General features: G+C 49.3%; 1 protein-coding gene across 1 annotated transcript in view; it reads right to left on the bottom strand.

The window, feature by feature from the left end:
- The window catches only part of IGF2R (insulin like growth factor 2 receptor), a 110,275-nt gene that overhangs the window by 35,444 nt on the left and 60,452 nt on the right, over positions 1 to 14,379 (bottom strand). The window contains exons 20-27 of the mRNA XM_022560660.3: positions 12,485 to 12,586; positions 11,223 to 11,324; positions 8,672 to 8,867; positions 5,652 to 5,822; positions 4,706 to 4,849; positions 4,450 to 4,625; positions 4,100 to 4,187; positions 3,430 to 3,645 (exon numbers count right to left, since the gene is read on the bottom strand). Coding sequence (XP_022416368.1) covers positions 3,430 to 3,645; positions 4,100 to 4,187; positions 4,450 to 4,625; positions 4,706 to 4,849; positions 5,652 to 5,822; positions 8,672 to 8,867; positions 11,223 to 11,324; positions 12,485 to 12,586 — 1,195 coding nt within the window. The remainder of the gene's footprint in view (positions 1 to 3,429; positions 3,646 to 4,099; positions 4,188 to 4,449; positions 4,626 to 4,705; positions 4,850 to 5,651; positions 5,823 to 8,671; positions 8,868 to 11,222; positions 11,325 to 12,484; positions 12,587 to 14,379) is intronic.

Here is a 14,379-nt window from a genome sequence, read left to right as displayed (position 1 = left end):
GGGATGCAGCAAAAGCAGTTCTAAGAGGGAAGTTTAAAGCAATTCAATCTCACCTCAAGAAACAAGAAAAATCTCAAACAAACAATCTAACCCTACACCTAAAGCAACTAGAGAAAGAAGAACAAAGAAAACCCAAAGTCAGTAAAGGAAAGAAATCACAAAGATCAGAGCATAAATAAATGAAATAGAAGCAAAGATCAATAAAACTAAAAGCTGGTTCTTTGAGAAGATAAACAAAATTGATAAACCCTTAGCCAGACTCATCAAGAAAAAAAGGGAGAGGATGCAAATCAATAAAATTAGAAATGAAAAAGGAGAAATCACAACTGACACTGCAGAAATACAAAGGATTATAAGAAACTACTACAAACAACTATATGCCAATAAAATGGACGACTATGAAGAAATGGACAAATTCTTGGAAAGGTACAATTTTCCAAGACTGAACCAGGAAGAATTAGAAACTATAAACAGACCTATCACAAGAAATGAAATTGAAACTGCAATTAAAAATCTTCCAACAAACAAAAGTCCAGGACCAGATGGCTTCACAGGCAAATTCTATCAAACATTTAGAGAAGAGCTAACACCCATCCTTCCCAAACTCTTCCAAAAAATTGCAGAGGGAGGAACACTCCCAAACTCATTCTATGAAGCCACCATCACCCTGATACCAAAACCAGAAAAAGATATCACAAAAAAAGAAAATTATAGGCCAATATCACTGATGAATATAGATGAAAAATCCTGAACAAAATACTTGCAAACTGAGTCCAACAGCATATTAAAAGGATCATACACCATGATCAAGTGGGATTTATCCCAGGGATGCAAGGATTCCTCAATATATGCAAATCAGTCAATGTGATACACCATATTAACTAAGGAATAAAAACCATATGATCATCTCAATAGACGCAGAAAAAACTTTTGACAAAATTCAACACGCATTTATGATAAAAACTCTCCACAAAATGGGCATAGAGGGAAACTACCTCAACATAATAAAAACCATATATGACAAACCCACAGCAAACATCATTGTCAATGGTGAAAAACTGAAAGCATTTCCACTAAGATCAGGAAGAAGACAAGCATGTCCACTCTCGGCACTCTTATTCAACAATAGTTTTGGAAGTCCTAGCCATTGCAATTAGAGAAGAAAAAGAAATAGAAGGAATACAAATTGGGAAAGAAGAAGTAAAACTGTCACTGTTTGCAGATAACATGATACTATATATAGAAAATCCTAAAAATGCCACCAGAAACCTACTAGAATTAATCAATGAATTTGGTAAGGTTGCAAGATACAAAATTAATGCACAGAAATCTCTTGCATTCCTATACGCTAACAACAAAAAATCAGAAAGAGAAATTAAGGAAACAATCCCATTTACCATTGCGATGAAAAGAATAAAATACCTAGGAATAAACCTACCTAAGGAGGCGAAAGACTTGTACTCAGAAAACTGTAATACGCTGATGAAAGAAATCAAAGATGACATAAACAGATGGAGAAATATACTATGTTCTTGGATTGGAAGAATCAATATTGTGAAAATGACTCTACTACCCAAAGCAATCTACAGATTCAATGCAATCCCTATCAAGCTACCAATGGCATTCTTCACAGAATTAGAACAAAAAAGTTTACAATTTGTATGGAAACACAAAAGACCCCGAATAGCCAAAGCAATCTTCAGAAAGAAAAACAGAGCTGGAGGAATCAGGCTCCCTGACTTCAAACTATACTACAAAGCTACAGTAATCAAGACAGTATGGTACTGGCACAAAACCAGAAATATAGATCAGTGGTACAGGATAGAAAGCCCAGAGATAAACCCATGCACATATGGTCACCTAATTTATAAAAAAGGAGGCAAGAACATATGATGGAGGAAAGACAGCCTCTTCAATAAGTGGTGCTGGGAAAACTGGACAGCTACACGTGAAAGAATGAAATTAGAACACTCCCTAACACCATACACAAAAATAAACTCCAAACGGATTAAAGACTTAAATATAAGACTGTAAAACTCTTAGAGGAAAACACAGGAAAAATACTCTTTGACATAAACCACAGCAAGATCTTTTCTGACCCACCTCCTAATGAAAATAAAAACAGAAATAAACAATGGGACCTAATGAAATTTAAAAGCTTTTGCACAGCAAAGGAAACCATAAACAAGATGAAAAGACAACCCTCAGAATGGGAGAAAATATTTGCAAATGAAACAACGGGACAAAGGATTAATCTCCAAAACATACAAACAGCTCATGGAACTCAATGTCAAAAAAACAAACAATTCAATTAAAAAATGGGTGGAAGACCTAAATAGACATTTCACCAAAGAAGACATACAGATGGCCAAGAGGCACATGAAAAGATGTTCAACATCACTAATTATTAGAGAAATGCAAATCAAAAGTACCATGAGGTATCACCTCACCCTGGCCATTCTGAAAAATGGCCATTATCAAAAATCTAGAAACAGTAAATGCTGGAAAGGGTGTGGTGTAAAAGGAACCCTGCTGCACTGCTGGTGAGAACGTAAATTGATACAACCACTATGGAGAACAGTACGGAGGTTCCTTAAAAAACTAAAAACAGAACTACCATATGACCCAGCAATTTCACTATTGGGCATATACCCTGAAAAAACCATAATTCAAAAAGAGTCATGTACCACAATGTTCCCTGCAGCACTATTTACAATAGCCAGGACATGGAAGCAACCTAAGTGTCCATCGACAGATGAATGGATAAAGAAGATGTGGCACATATATACAATGGAATGTTACTCAGCCATAAAAAGAAACGAAATTGAGTTATTCGTAGTGAGGTGGACGGACCTAGAGTCTGTCGTACAGAGTGAAGTAAGTCAGAAAGAGAAAAACAAATACCGTATGCTAATGCATATATATGGAATCTAAAAAAAAAAAAAAATGGTACTGATGAACCTAGTGGCAGGACAGGAATAAAGACGCAGACGTAGAGAAATGACTTGAGGACACGGGGTGGTGGGGGAGGGAGAAGCTGGGGTGAAGTGAGAGTAGCATCGACATGTGTACACTATTGAATGTAAAATATTTAGCTTGTGGGAAGCAGCAGCATAGCACAGGGAGATCAGCTCGGTGCTTTGTGACCACCTACAGGGGTGGGATAGGGAGGGTGGGAGGGAGGCTCAAGAGGGAGGGGATATGGGGACGTATGTATGCATACAGCTGATTCACTTTGTTGTACAACAGAAACTAACACAGTGTTGTGAAGCAATTATACTCCAATAAAGACACACTGTTTTACAGGAACACAGCAGACATTCCTCCTACTCAGGAAAGTTATAATCTTTAGATCTTAAATCATAAGATATAACACCTTAAATGTGGAATTCCATCCTTTTGCAAAAAGAGAAGAAACAACCACGGTACCTGCCACTTTCTGAAATCCCTGGGGTCCCCGCTTTGCCTGACAGGATGAGATGACTTTGGACTTGTCATTGGTCGAGCAGACACCTGAGGAGAGCTTTCCACAGACCCGGAAGTAATAGGTGTATTCGCCAGCGCTCACGACGGTGTCATTTAGGCCAAGAGGCTTCAGGTCGTACATGTTGCCATGCCTTGGGTCTCTCACCTCACAGTTGTCCCCTTCGAGAACACGAGAAGGGAAGGGCAATTACACACACTCACACCTTGAGGCAAAAGTTCTGCAACTTTTAATCAGCTAAGTCCTGTCTTAACAGAGGCATTAAACATCACTTCCACGTTCTCTCCTTTTGTCTGTATACATAAGACAAACTGCCTGGCAAACAGCTTTCTCGAAAAGCTTAGGTCACAGGATGAAGACCCACTTAAACAAAACCAAACCCCACGTTCATATTCTCAAGCGTGAGATGCCGAGAGTCCATCAGTCTGGGTAGGTGAGGAAAACGTAGCTGGCAAAGTGAGCAATGGAGTGGAGTAAAAAAAATCAAGGATAAGAAGCTGTCCGTCCACTAACGGACGTTTCATGATCATGCACGGGGTTTCACATCTAAGATGCTGTTAAAACACCCCCTACTTCACACATTCACCAGCATCAGTGAGCAGGGCTGGGTCTTACCTTCCACGCGGACGACGGGACAGGCTTCCACGGTTCTCCAGACAAACACATACTCACAGTCGTCCAGGAGCTGAAAGGTTGGGGATCCCTACAACAGAAACCAACAGCTCACTGTGTTCTCATTTATTTAAAAAATGAGTCAAATGGTAGCTAGAACTAATACCCAACTTTTAACCTCCACGAGAAAAATACATGGCACTTATGAAACACATCAGATCTGGGGGGAAACAGCACATTCTAGTCAAACCCTACCGATGGCCTAAAACCCCTGAAAACTCAGGCAAGTTCTACATCAGACAGAAGATCTGGAGACTGGAGGGGCGTGAGAATGAGGCATGACAGACACGCACCGTCGTGTGGGCGCACTCGAGCGTTATCCTGGTGGAGAAGCGCTGGTTCCCGCACTTGTCGCCGTTGACGTAGACAATGCTCAGGGACCCGTTGGCGGCAACTTGAGGACTGACCTGCACGACGCCCAAGTTCCAGCTGTTGTCTTCCGACACGAGGCAGGACCCCACTGCACTGCCTGGAAGGGCCAGGAAAGCCGATGAACTTGGGGGTGGGAGGAAAGGCAGAACGAACTTGAGTCCACTGCTCGGAACTCACCGTGGCAGCCAGGAATATACGGGAGAGGATTGCAGACACTCAAGTAGAAGGTTCTCCTCTTTCCATCAGCCGAGGTGTCAACCGCAGTCCAAGGCTTCTTGGCTTTGCTTAGACCGCTCAGATCATACTCGTTCCCAGCGGGGTCTGAAACACATGAAAACGCTGGAAATCCCTGCCTTCCTGGCAGCTTTGGGCACCGCCTTTCAACCCCAAAGACCAAGGACGCACGAACTTAACGGCCATAACAGGGATTTCCCTGGTGGCGCAGTGGTTAAGACTCCGGTGCTCCCAATGTAGGGGGCCCGCGTTCGATCCCTGGTCAGGGAACTAGATCCCACACGCATACCGCAACTAAGGAGCCCGCCTGGCACAACTAGGACCCAGCACAGCCAAATAAATAAATAAATATTTTTTAAAAAATAAAAATATTCTTAACAGAGAAATGAGGAGATCCACAGGAAGCCGAGAGGCTTCTCCTACAGAAACATACACCTGCCCTGACCCTCAAAACCTCCATTACAACAAATCACCACGGGTGTGGAGGTGAGGCTGGGGGCCACCACAAAGAATGAGGGCTGCTGGAGACCCGGCTCAGCATCCAGGTACACCTTACGGAGCTTTATCCTCTCGTTCTTTTCTTCTCTTACACTGGAAGAAGCTCTGACCGTGTACTTGATTTTTTTCCCCTAGTTTTCTTCTCCGTTCTTAACCAGCTTCTGATCCCAAACTATAGCTCAAAACCATTAATTATGTATCTAGATTCTCTTCAAAAGAAGCTTTACAATTCCAGTATCATTCAAAGAAAATATGTAACACATCTATCATGCTGCCTGTAAAGTAAAACATACAGTACACAGAGACACATGTGCGCACACACACAGACACACACGCAGGCAAAGACACACGCTTTTGACCGGCCTCTTAATTCCTGGTCCCCCGGCCTCACCCGTGACTTGGCAATCCACCGGAGAAGGTACACAGGCCAATGCAGTTTCAAACTCAAAGAATGTGTCCCGGATACCCAGGTCAGAGTCAATGTCTTGATGCAGGAATCTGGGGGTCCCCGGGTAAACGTCGTCATTGCAGACGAAGCGGATGACGAAAGCATCAGCCCTCCCTGCGAACAGGAAGACCAGACTGTAGGAAACCACAGCGATCACAGTGCAGCCGTAACACGCGTGTGGCACCAGGACAGTGTGCCCGGGAACGAGCCTCCAAGCCACCCTCTAAGACAAACACGGCAAAGCGCCAGGTCTGGTTCAGGGACCCAATCTGAACTACAAAGTGGCCATGTTCACTGTGATAGCGACCCACGTAAAGACGGTTTGCACCGTGAACTTGGTGTCTTGGCATTCTTCTCTTCCAGAAGTGTGCAAATGCTATATCCGTTTATCCATCCAAATATTAGAAAAATGTCACTCTCCTTTACGGGTTTATTCGGCAATATTTACTAAGTTCCTTACTACACACAGGCGTGAAAGAAACAAGAAAACCCGCCCTACTGGGAGCTGACACTCCGGTCCAGCGCCCAAGTAGTAAGCAAACTAAAGGCAACCCCTCACAGACCAGTTGGAAACGAAGGAAAACGCAGCAGGGACGGGGCCTAAGAAACCCCAAGGGTGGTGGGGAAGAGGCATGGCGGTTTCCAACGCAGTGGCCGGGCTCCCTGAGAAGGTGCCATCTGAGCCCCCCCACCCCGAAGAAGTGAAAAGAAGAAATGAACTGCCTGGCAGTCTTGAGGGGAGAGCACTGCGGACAGAGGGAACAGCAAGGACCAAGGCTCAGGTGGGGAGGGTGGGCGAAGGTGGGCCTCCCCAGTTCCAGAAGCAGGAGGTCAGCGGGAGTGAGCTAGCACAGTGGCAGGTGACCCCGTCAGAGGAGCAGCCAGTGTCCCTCGGCCACTGGACAGGGCTGGCTGCTACTCTGGGCTCCCGCAGGGCGGGGACCACGGGTGGGTAGTGAGCACCGGAGGCTGCGCTAGGGGAAGAACCCCAGGGTCATCAACACGTTAACCCTCACAGGGGACCAGAGATGCCCGGCTAATACAGGAGGAAACTGAGGCAAAAAGAGGGTAAGGAGCAGTCTGGGGCAGCACGGCTCTACACTACCAAACGTAAAATAGATAGCCAGTGGGAAGCAGCCGGACGGCACAGGGAGATCAGCTCAGTGCTTTGTGACCACCTAGAGGGGTGGGATAGAGAGGGTGGGAGGGAGGGAGGGAGACACAAGAGGGAAGAGATATGGGAACATACATATATGTATAACTGATTCACTTTGTTATAGAGCAGAAACTAACACACCACTGTAAAGCAATTATACTCCAATAAAGATGTTAAAAGAAAAAAAAGTGCTGGTTATACATGTGCTGCGCCCCTGGGGTTGCCAGCGCCTGGATTCAAACCCAGCAGAATAAGTGTCAGCGGCTGTCAGCCACACGATTAGGGCCAAAAAAAAAAAATTATATATAAATGCCTGATCTATTTCATCTTTAAACAGCACTCTGGAACTGGAGAGCAGAAGAATTATAAACCAGAATGAAGCACGCTGCTTTTTGGGTACTGAAGTGAGTGAGCACCTGACTGTTTTGACCAAGAGTTGAAGAGCTTTCCATCTGTAAAACAAAGGATTACCACTCCCCCGGCTCTACTAAGTTCTCCTCTAACCAACTAAAATTATCTCAGTCTGTGGTCCAAACCCTCCCCAACAAATGATACAGAACAAGATCAATTCCCTTTCTAGGACAACCCTTCCAGGATGTGATAGCAGCCCCCAGGCCCCATGTTTTCTGTCCCTGAAGAAGACCCCAATTCTTCAATCCCCTTCACAGGAATCCTGAACTCATTCCTTCGATGCCCTAAGAGTTCTCGTCCCAGCGTGTTCATGGATCCGTCAGCCTGAGCACGATGCACAAAAGTAGCCAGTGACCGCACACTGCCACGGGTGCAGGAGGGCAGAGCCGTCCCCACTCTCTCCTGGATACTAAGTTCCTCTGACGTCGACTCAGACGCCCCTCATGTTTTCCGCCCCACACATCACACGACTGCCCCCTCCTGAGTCCATGCCGGTGTGGTGCACAGAGCACAGGTTCACAAGCCAGAAGGCGTGGGTTCCAACCTCCGCCCTGCTGCTCACTGGCTGTGTGTGTGATGTGGCTGCGCCTCTGTGGGCCTCCGATCCTCAACGCAAAGCAGAAACGTGTTAGTCGGCAGAGCCAGGATGAGGATCGAGAGGGCTGGCTGCCAGCCCTGGCTCTGCCCAGGACACAGGGCCTTCCGGGGCCTTCGTCACCTGTGAAGCAAGAAGGTGGCTAAGCAGGGGGTGTGAGCGCAAATGAGATGCACGGGGTTGGCGGAGAACCAACCCGCTAAGCGCACACAGCACCTCACACGGGGGCACACGCGGCGAGCATTCACGACGGTAGCTGTGACTCCACCACCACCGTCCTCCCGAGGCCCTCAGACTCGGCCTTGCACCTTATGACACGAAAAATGGCGGCTTTCGGTTGACAGTCACAGCTGCAGTGAGGAGTAGAAACGCGAACCCACTGGAGATGCAAAACGGTATTTGAAGATACGATCAAGACTGAGCGGAGGGATTGGCGGAAAGAAAGAAATTTAGGAAAAAGCAAAGTAACTTCTGTTACCTTCACCCACCGCTTCTTTAATACCTGAAAAACACAGCACAAAAGACCGAGCGAACACACTCCTATCGGAGGAGCCGCTGGAGGCGCAGGTGGAGGACACCTGGGGGCGGGCACAGCAGAACCTAGTGGCCGGGACCCCTCCGGCCGCGGGATGCACACAGGCGGCTGGGAGAACACACCAGAGGATGGGCACGCGGGGCTCAGAGGCGGGGAGGGTGGCCAGGACTCAGAGTCTACAGGCACTCCCGTTACGCTCTGAAAGGTTTACAGTCACGGAACCCCCAGGACACCGGTTAGCTGCAAACACAGGGATGTGAGCTCACCTCTGGGGTGGGAAGGAAGCCCCGTGTAGGTCAGAGTTATAAAGCCCTCGGTGGACAGCTGGAGGCTCTTCTCCAGTCCCACCAGCCTTCCTGGCTTCAGATTCTTCAGCTCTTCCGTCTGGGTCTCTGCCTCACAGCCGGAAGCTGGCTTTCCATCCAAGGTGCCACAGACAGGCATCGCGCCGCACACGTTAAACTGCAGGCCAGACAGCGAGAACCACACACCAACTCAGGCCACGTGACTCACCGCGAACATAACCCCGAACAACTCAAACCCTGCCCAGCCAAACAGGGTTGCCTGCTTGTTATCCAAACAATTGCATAATTTGTTCCTTATTAGGCAAATGACCAACTTTGCGTGCCTGGGCAATTAAACCCTGAAGCTAGTACATAAAGCAAAAATCAAAGTCCAAACGGCAATGCCCACAAATTGCCTGTAAGGCTTTATTTATATCTCTAAATGCATGAGACACATTGCATGTAACAATGCACCATGTATAAGAGAGGAACTATAAGGAGCCAGAATTTTATAGTATTTTTGATTATATGAGGAAAAGCATATATGGTTGAAGTCACATTAATTAAAAGTAGATATAATGGGATACCCCTGTATTTCTTAAAGCTGTCGATACCATTCGATTTAAATCCAATAGTTGATATAAGGAAGCAGGATATGCTCTTCGCTACGAGACACGGAAAGGAAAGACTTCTCTACAACTGGTATGTGTCCGTGGACGACGTATAAAAAGTTAAGAACTACACGTACAAAGTATTTTTCCTTCAGACCAAAGTTTACTACTTAAGAAATGGCCACTTAAGACTACACCCAGGCAGGTGCCCTGCAGCCACGTGGGCTGCGTGGTCACAGAAGTAGGGGCAGCTGAGCCCGGCAGGGCCAGGTGATAAGGGAACAGTGCCAAGCAGCCGGCTGGTGGGCGGTGGCGTCCTGAGCCCTTCTGGCAGCACAAGGGCTGTGTCCTGACTCCCAGGAGCCTAGACACCCACTAATCAACTCCACTTCCGCTTGCATCGTCCACAGTCTGTCCCTGCTGTCCGCAACTGTGCACCTGCTGCCTCCCGCCCCTGCTACTGCACGGGCACAGCCTTTCCGGCCTGCTTCGAGCACACTGTCTACGGGGCCACCTCTTCCGGTATGTCCGCTACAGAGCTCCTCTTTGCTGGCACGTTCTCCCTGGGCTCGCCGCCTCTGGCATGTCCTCTATGGGACTCTCCTCTTCCGACATGCTCCCTGTGGGGCTCAGCAAAGGTCCTGTCTGCTTCTCACACTCACGCCGACAGCCAAATATACTGTCACCTGTGATAACCTGGTACAAGCCGGACTCCAGAGCAGCAGCTTCTGAGGGGGGGTGGGGAGAGGGAGGGCCGCAAGCCACTGTGCTGCTGAGTGACGAGCCCTGTCAGGTGCCTTCTGGCTCTGGAACAATCCGCAGGCCCTCCCGCATGCGCTGTGCCTGCAAAGTCCCCTTTGCATCAAAGTGCTACGACATTCTCACCCCAGCTTCCTGCTTTCAAAGGGTGTTCTCTTCTCCCACTGTGGATTTTGCTAGAAGAAGTTAAACCTAAATGAAGGTTTTTAAAAAGCTTTCTCCCTGTCTAGCAGCGCTTAGTTTACAACAGAACAGCATTAAGTGGAGATTTTCCTCCTCACCGCTCCAGACACCCTGTCAGGGCCGCCCATGAAGGAAGTGCCGTCAGAAGATCCCAGAGCACTGCCATCGGTCGTCTCCCTCTTATAGGGGAATATCATTTCCACTTGACCAGTGGCTCTGAAACCCCAGTGGGCATCAGAGCCACGTGGGGCCTTGTCAAAACAGACTGCTGGGGCTTTGCTGTCGGCGCAGTGGTTAAGAATCTGCCTGCCAATGCGGGGGACACGGGTTCAAGCCCTGGCCCAGGGAGATCCCACGTGGCATGGAGCAACTAAGCCCGTGTGCCCCAACTACTGAGCCTGTGTTCTAGAGCCCGCGCGCCACAACTACTGAGCCTGCGTTCTAGAGCCTGTGCTGTGCAACAAGAGAAGCCACCGCGATGAGAAGCCCGCGCACCGCAACGGAGTAACAACTAGAGAAAGTCCATGCGCAGCAACTAAGACCCAACGCAGCCAAAAATAAATAAATAAATAAAATTTAAACAAACAAAAAACCCAGGCTGCTGGGCCCCACCCACAAGACACTGCACCTCCTGCAAGCTCCCAGGCGATGCCCACGCTGCTGGCCTGGAACCACCACGCCAGACGCATGGCCACGGGTTAGGAACAGCCTATCTTCTACAGACTGGGCCACGGGTTAGGAACAGCCTATCTTCTACAGAGTGACACCCTCACACCTGCAGCGTAACAGGATGGGGCGACGGCTTCACCTCACTTCCCCTTCAGTCTGGGTTTTCTCATCTCTTCCTGGGTAAAAGCTGCCATCACAGGGCCCTGGGCAATTCCTGAGGGCACCTGCCTCCCGTGCAGCCAGCTGCAGGTGACTTCCACGCATCCTCCCATCCTTCCAAGGCAAGTCGGAAATCATCACACAAGCCTTACCACAAAAGTCTTCCCGATGCCCGAGACCACATATCCTTGGGAACTGTTTAGTGGGTTCAGATCAAACACATACCCACTGTTGGGGTCCCTGATGGAGCAGGCCTGCAGGAACAAAAGAGGCAAAGAGGCACATTCAAACCTGGTCCATGAGAACATGGCAAAGACAGAACAGCTCCAAAGCCTGCCCCATGTGGACACTGACGCTAAACCCCGTCGGAGAAGCAGCCCTGGGAGAGCTCACGGCCCCTTCCAATACCGCATCTGAAGCGCTCCAAGTGGGACACCAGCTCAGAGACGCTGACCTCATCTGAGCTCCTAAGACTGCTTCATTTACCTGAACAAGACCGCTGCTGACCCCCAAAGAAAAGTGAGGAACCGTAAGAGACCCACAAATAATTACCTGTCTCTTCCCCTCTTCTAGAAGGGATAACGAGCCCCCCTCTTCCCCCACCGCCTCGTGTCTTTTTTCCACCCCACCCGCCATATGCAGAGAATGGAGCAGTGGCCACACCCTCAGAAAACACTGCCGGCGGGCCAGGGTGGCGTGCCCTGACTCCCACCCTCCCTGGGTCCCACAAGCCCGGGACCCTGCGCCGGGAACATTCATCTGGGTGAGCCTGGGCTCTGCTGCCTGATGGAGCCCTGAAAAGGGAGGGAGGGAGGGAGGGAGGGAGGGAGGGAAATCCGTCCCATCATAAAGAAAAACACCCCGTGCTGTGAACACAAGGTGCACCCCTGGGAGGGCAGAGAACACATCTCAGAGCAGCTGGCTGCCACGTTCTGCAGGCAGGGGTTCACCGAGGGCAGGAGCGCGTCCCAAGGCCGAAGAGCGGCGTGAGCCCGGCGCTGCAGCAGGCGCGGGGCTGAAGCAGGGATGCGGCTGGAAGCAGAGCATTAAAACCTTAAACATCACGTTAAACCACACGGGCTATGTCCGACAGACGATGGGGCACATTTTAGGCATGGTCGTGATATTTAAGCACCCATCTCTGCGGTGACGGAGAGCCCAGAGCCACCGCCACGCTGAAGGGACAGCGATGTGGAGAGAAAGGAAGGAACCCAGAGGAAAGCTGGAGGCCCTGGTTCTCATCCCAGGACTGGGAGACGGGGCTGAGGGAGAGGCACGCGGGATGACTTCCAGACGCCTGCTGTCGAGTCGGAGGAAAGGCAGACACTGTAAGGGATTAAGAAGCACAAGGGGAGGGGTGCAGAGCCGGGACACCCGGGTGGGAATGGCCAGAGGCCCAGGACCGCACCCGTACCTGGTCTGTGTCTGTTGTTACTTGGACAGGACAGGCAGCCTCCGTGTTCCACAGGAAGCTGACCACACACTCCCAGCTGAGAGAAAATATGGGATGGGTGTTCTGAAAGGACAAATCCGGGATAAAAGTCAATATGAGAAAATGGAACTCGCTCTAACCAAAAGAATACATGCCTGATAAATAAAAAGAGCTAAAATCTATGGACTATCGTGGGACAGTGCTAGGCTAGGTGCTGCACGTGACGTATCTAATTATAACTCAATGTCCTCAGCATTCCTACTGAGGAGATGTTCTCTCTTACGCTCGGATGCTGGGAAATTCACCTGAGGTCACGCCAGGAGTCAGTGGTAGAAGTGGGATCCAAACCTAGGTCTGAGTCCAGTCCACGCTTCTGAAAAACCGTTCTACACCCAGATGCGGAACAAGAGGCAGAGCCCAAGGTGCCGGTGCACGTGATCACAGCCACGCAAGCGCAGACGCAGGCGAGACTGACCTATGGGGCGCGGGATCGGCACGGGGCGGGGGAATGGACCGGGAAGGGGCACAAGGAGGCTTTCGGGCTCTATCTGCGGCCGTGGGTCTAGTTACACGGGTGTGCCCATCCCGCTGTGAGTCACTGACCATCTGGGCACTTTCCTGGGTGTGTTTTCAAAAACAAGTGTGATGAGCATTCCTCAACTGAGCCTCAGGACAACCTCTACCCGCCCTCTGTGTACAGATGAGCAAATGGAGGCACAGAGGAGGTGAGACGCCCGCCCAGACGCACAGGTGAAGGAGATGCTAGGCTGCCCCGCACGCCTCACCCACCGAGCACCCTCTGATCTGAAGTCCCCACCCTCTCAGCCGCAGCATCACCAACAGTGAACTAAACACACACCCATCCCTCTGCCTCACCACGCGGCTGTGGAAAGTCCTGGGACTGCGGAACTCCCCGGGACATGACCCTCATTCAGTGTTTCCTGGGCCCATGAAATGCGCCGCCCCCGCAGCACTGCTGAGGGATACGGTTGACAACGTGCAATCGCTCTGAAAACTGAACAGCACTGTCCAAATAGGATGTCACAGGAAAGCTGAAAAAATAAGGGTCCGAGAGAACTTCCTGGAACTGTCCACTATCTCTGTGGCAACGAGACACCAGAGAGAGGGAGCGGAGCGGGATGAGGCCCAGGGAGGGGACGCCCGGACGTGCCCAGCAGGAGGCGAGGGCCGGGCTGGGCAGCCAGCATTCCTTCCTGGGACGGAGAGCAGAAATCGGGAAGCCGACTCTGGCTTATCGGAGTGTGTGTTTACAGCTCAGTTATGCGACACTTTCCTCGCACAACTCAGGCTGTGCTCAGCCAGCTAACATTTTCCTTCCCTTATCAGAGTGACCTTAAGCTCTAGAGACATTATCTCTTGGGAAAAACTCGTGTGCTGGCAAAGGACAGAGAAAACTTGGCGTCTGCAGGACGCCTAGTATGTAAGCGACCGAGGCCCCCTGCCTGCGGAGAGGAGTGGACACACCGGGCCGGGTTCTTGTCTACGAAGTGAGAGGACACTGTAGCAGACCCTTAAAAAGTGGAACCAGCCCTTGGAAATAATCTGTTTGATAATAAACATGAGCTCTTTCTTATTCCCACTCAGTGTTCATCTAAGAGTTTGGCAATGATTCAAAAACACACGTGACCCAGGTATAAATGTAAAGCTCCAGGTTAAAAAAAAAAAAATTAAGTTTAGAATAACGAAGTTCTGGAAATGGACACCAGTGATGCGTGCCCAGCACTGTAAATGTACTTAATGCCACTCAACTGTACATCTAAAAACAGCTAAAATGGTAAATCTTATGTTATACATCTTCCACCACATTGTTTTTAAAAAACCAATGGGGACTATTCCCAATGGCCCCGGGGCATTTT

The sequence above is a fragment of the Delphinapterus leucas genome, chromosome 12 (genome assembly GCF_059928025.1).
Source record: "Delphinapterus leucas isolate spDelLeu-1000000601 "Yukka" chromosome 12, BTC_Dleu_Yukka2, whole genome shotgun sequence".
NCBI classification, from domain to species: domain Eukaryota; kingdom Metazoa; phylum Chordata; class Mammalia; order Artiodactyla; family Monodontidae; genus Delphinapterus; species Delphinapterus leucas.
This window is presented reverse-complemented; position numbering and strand designations above follow the sequence as displayed.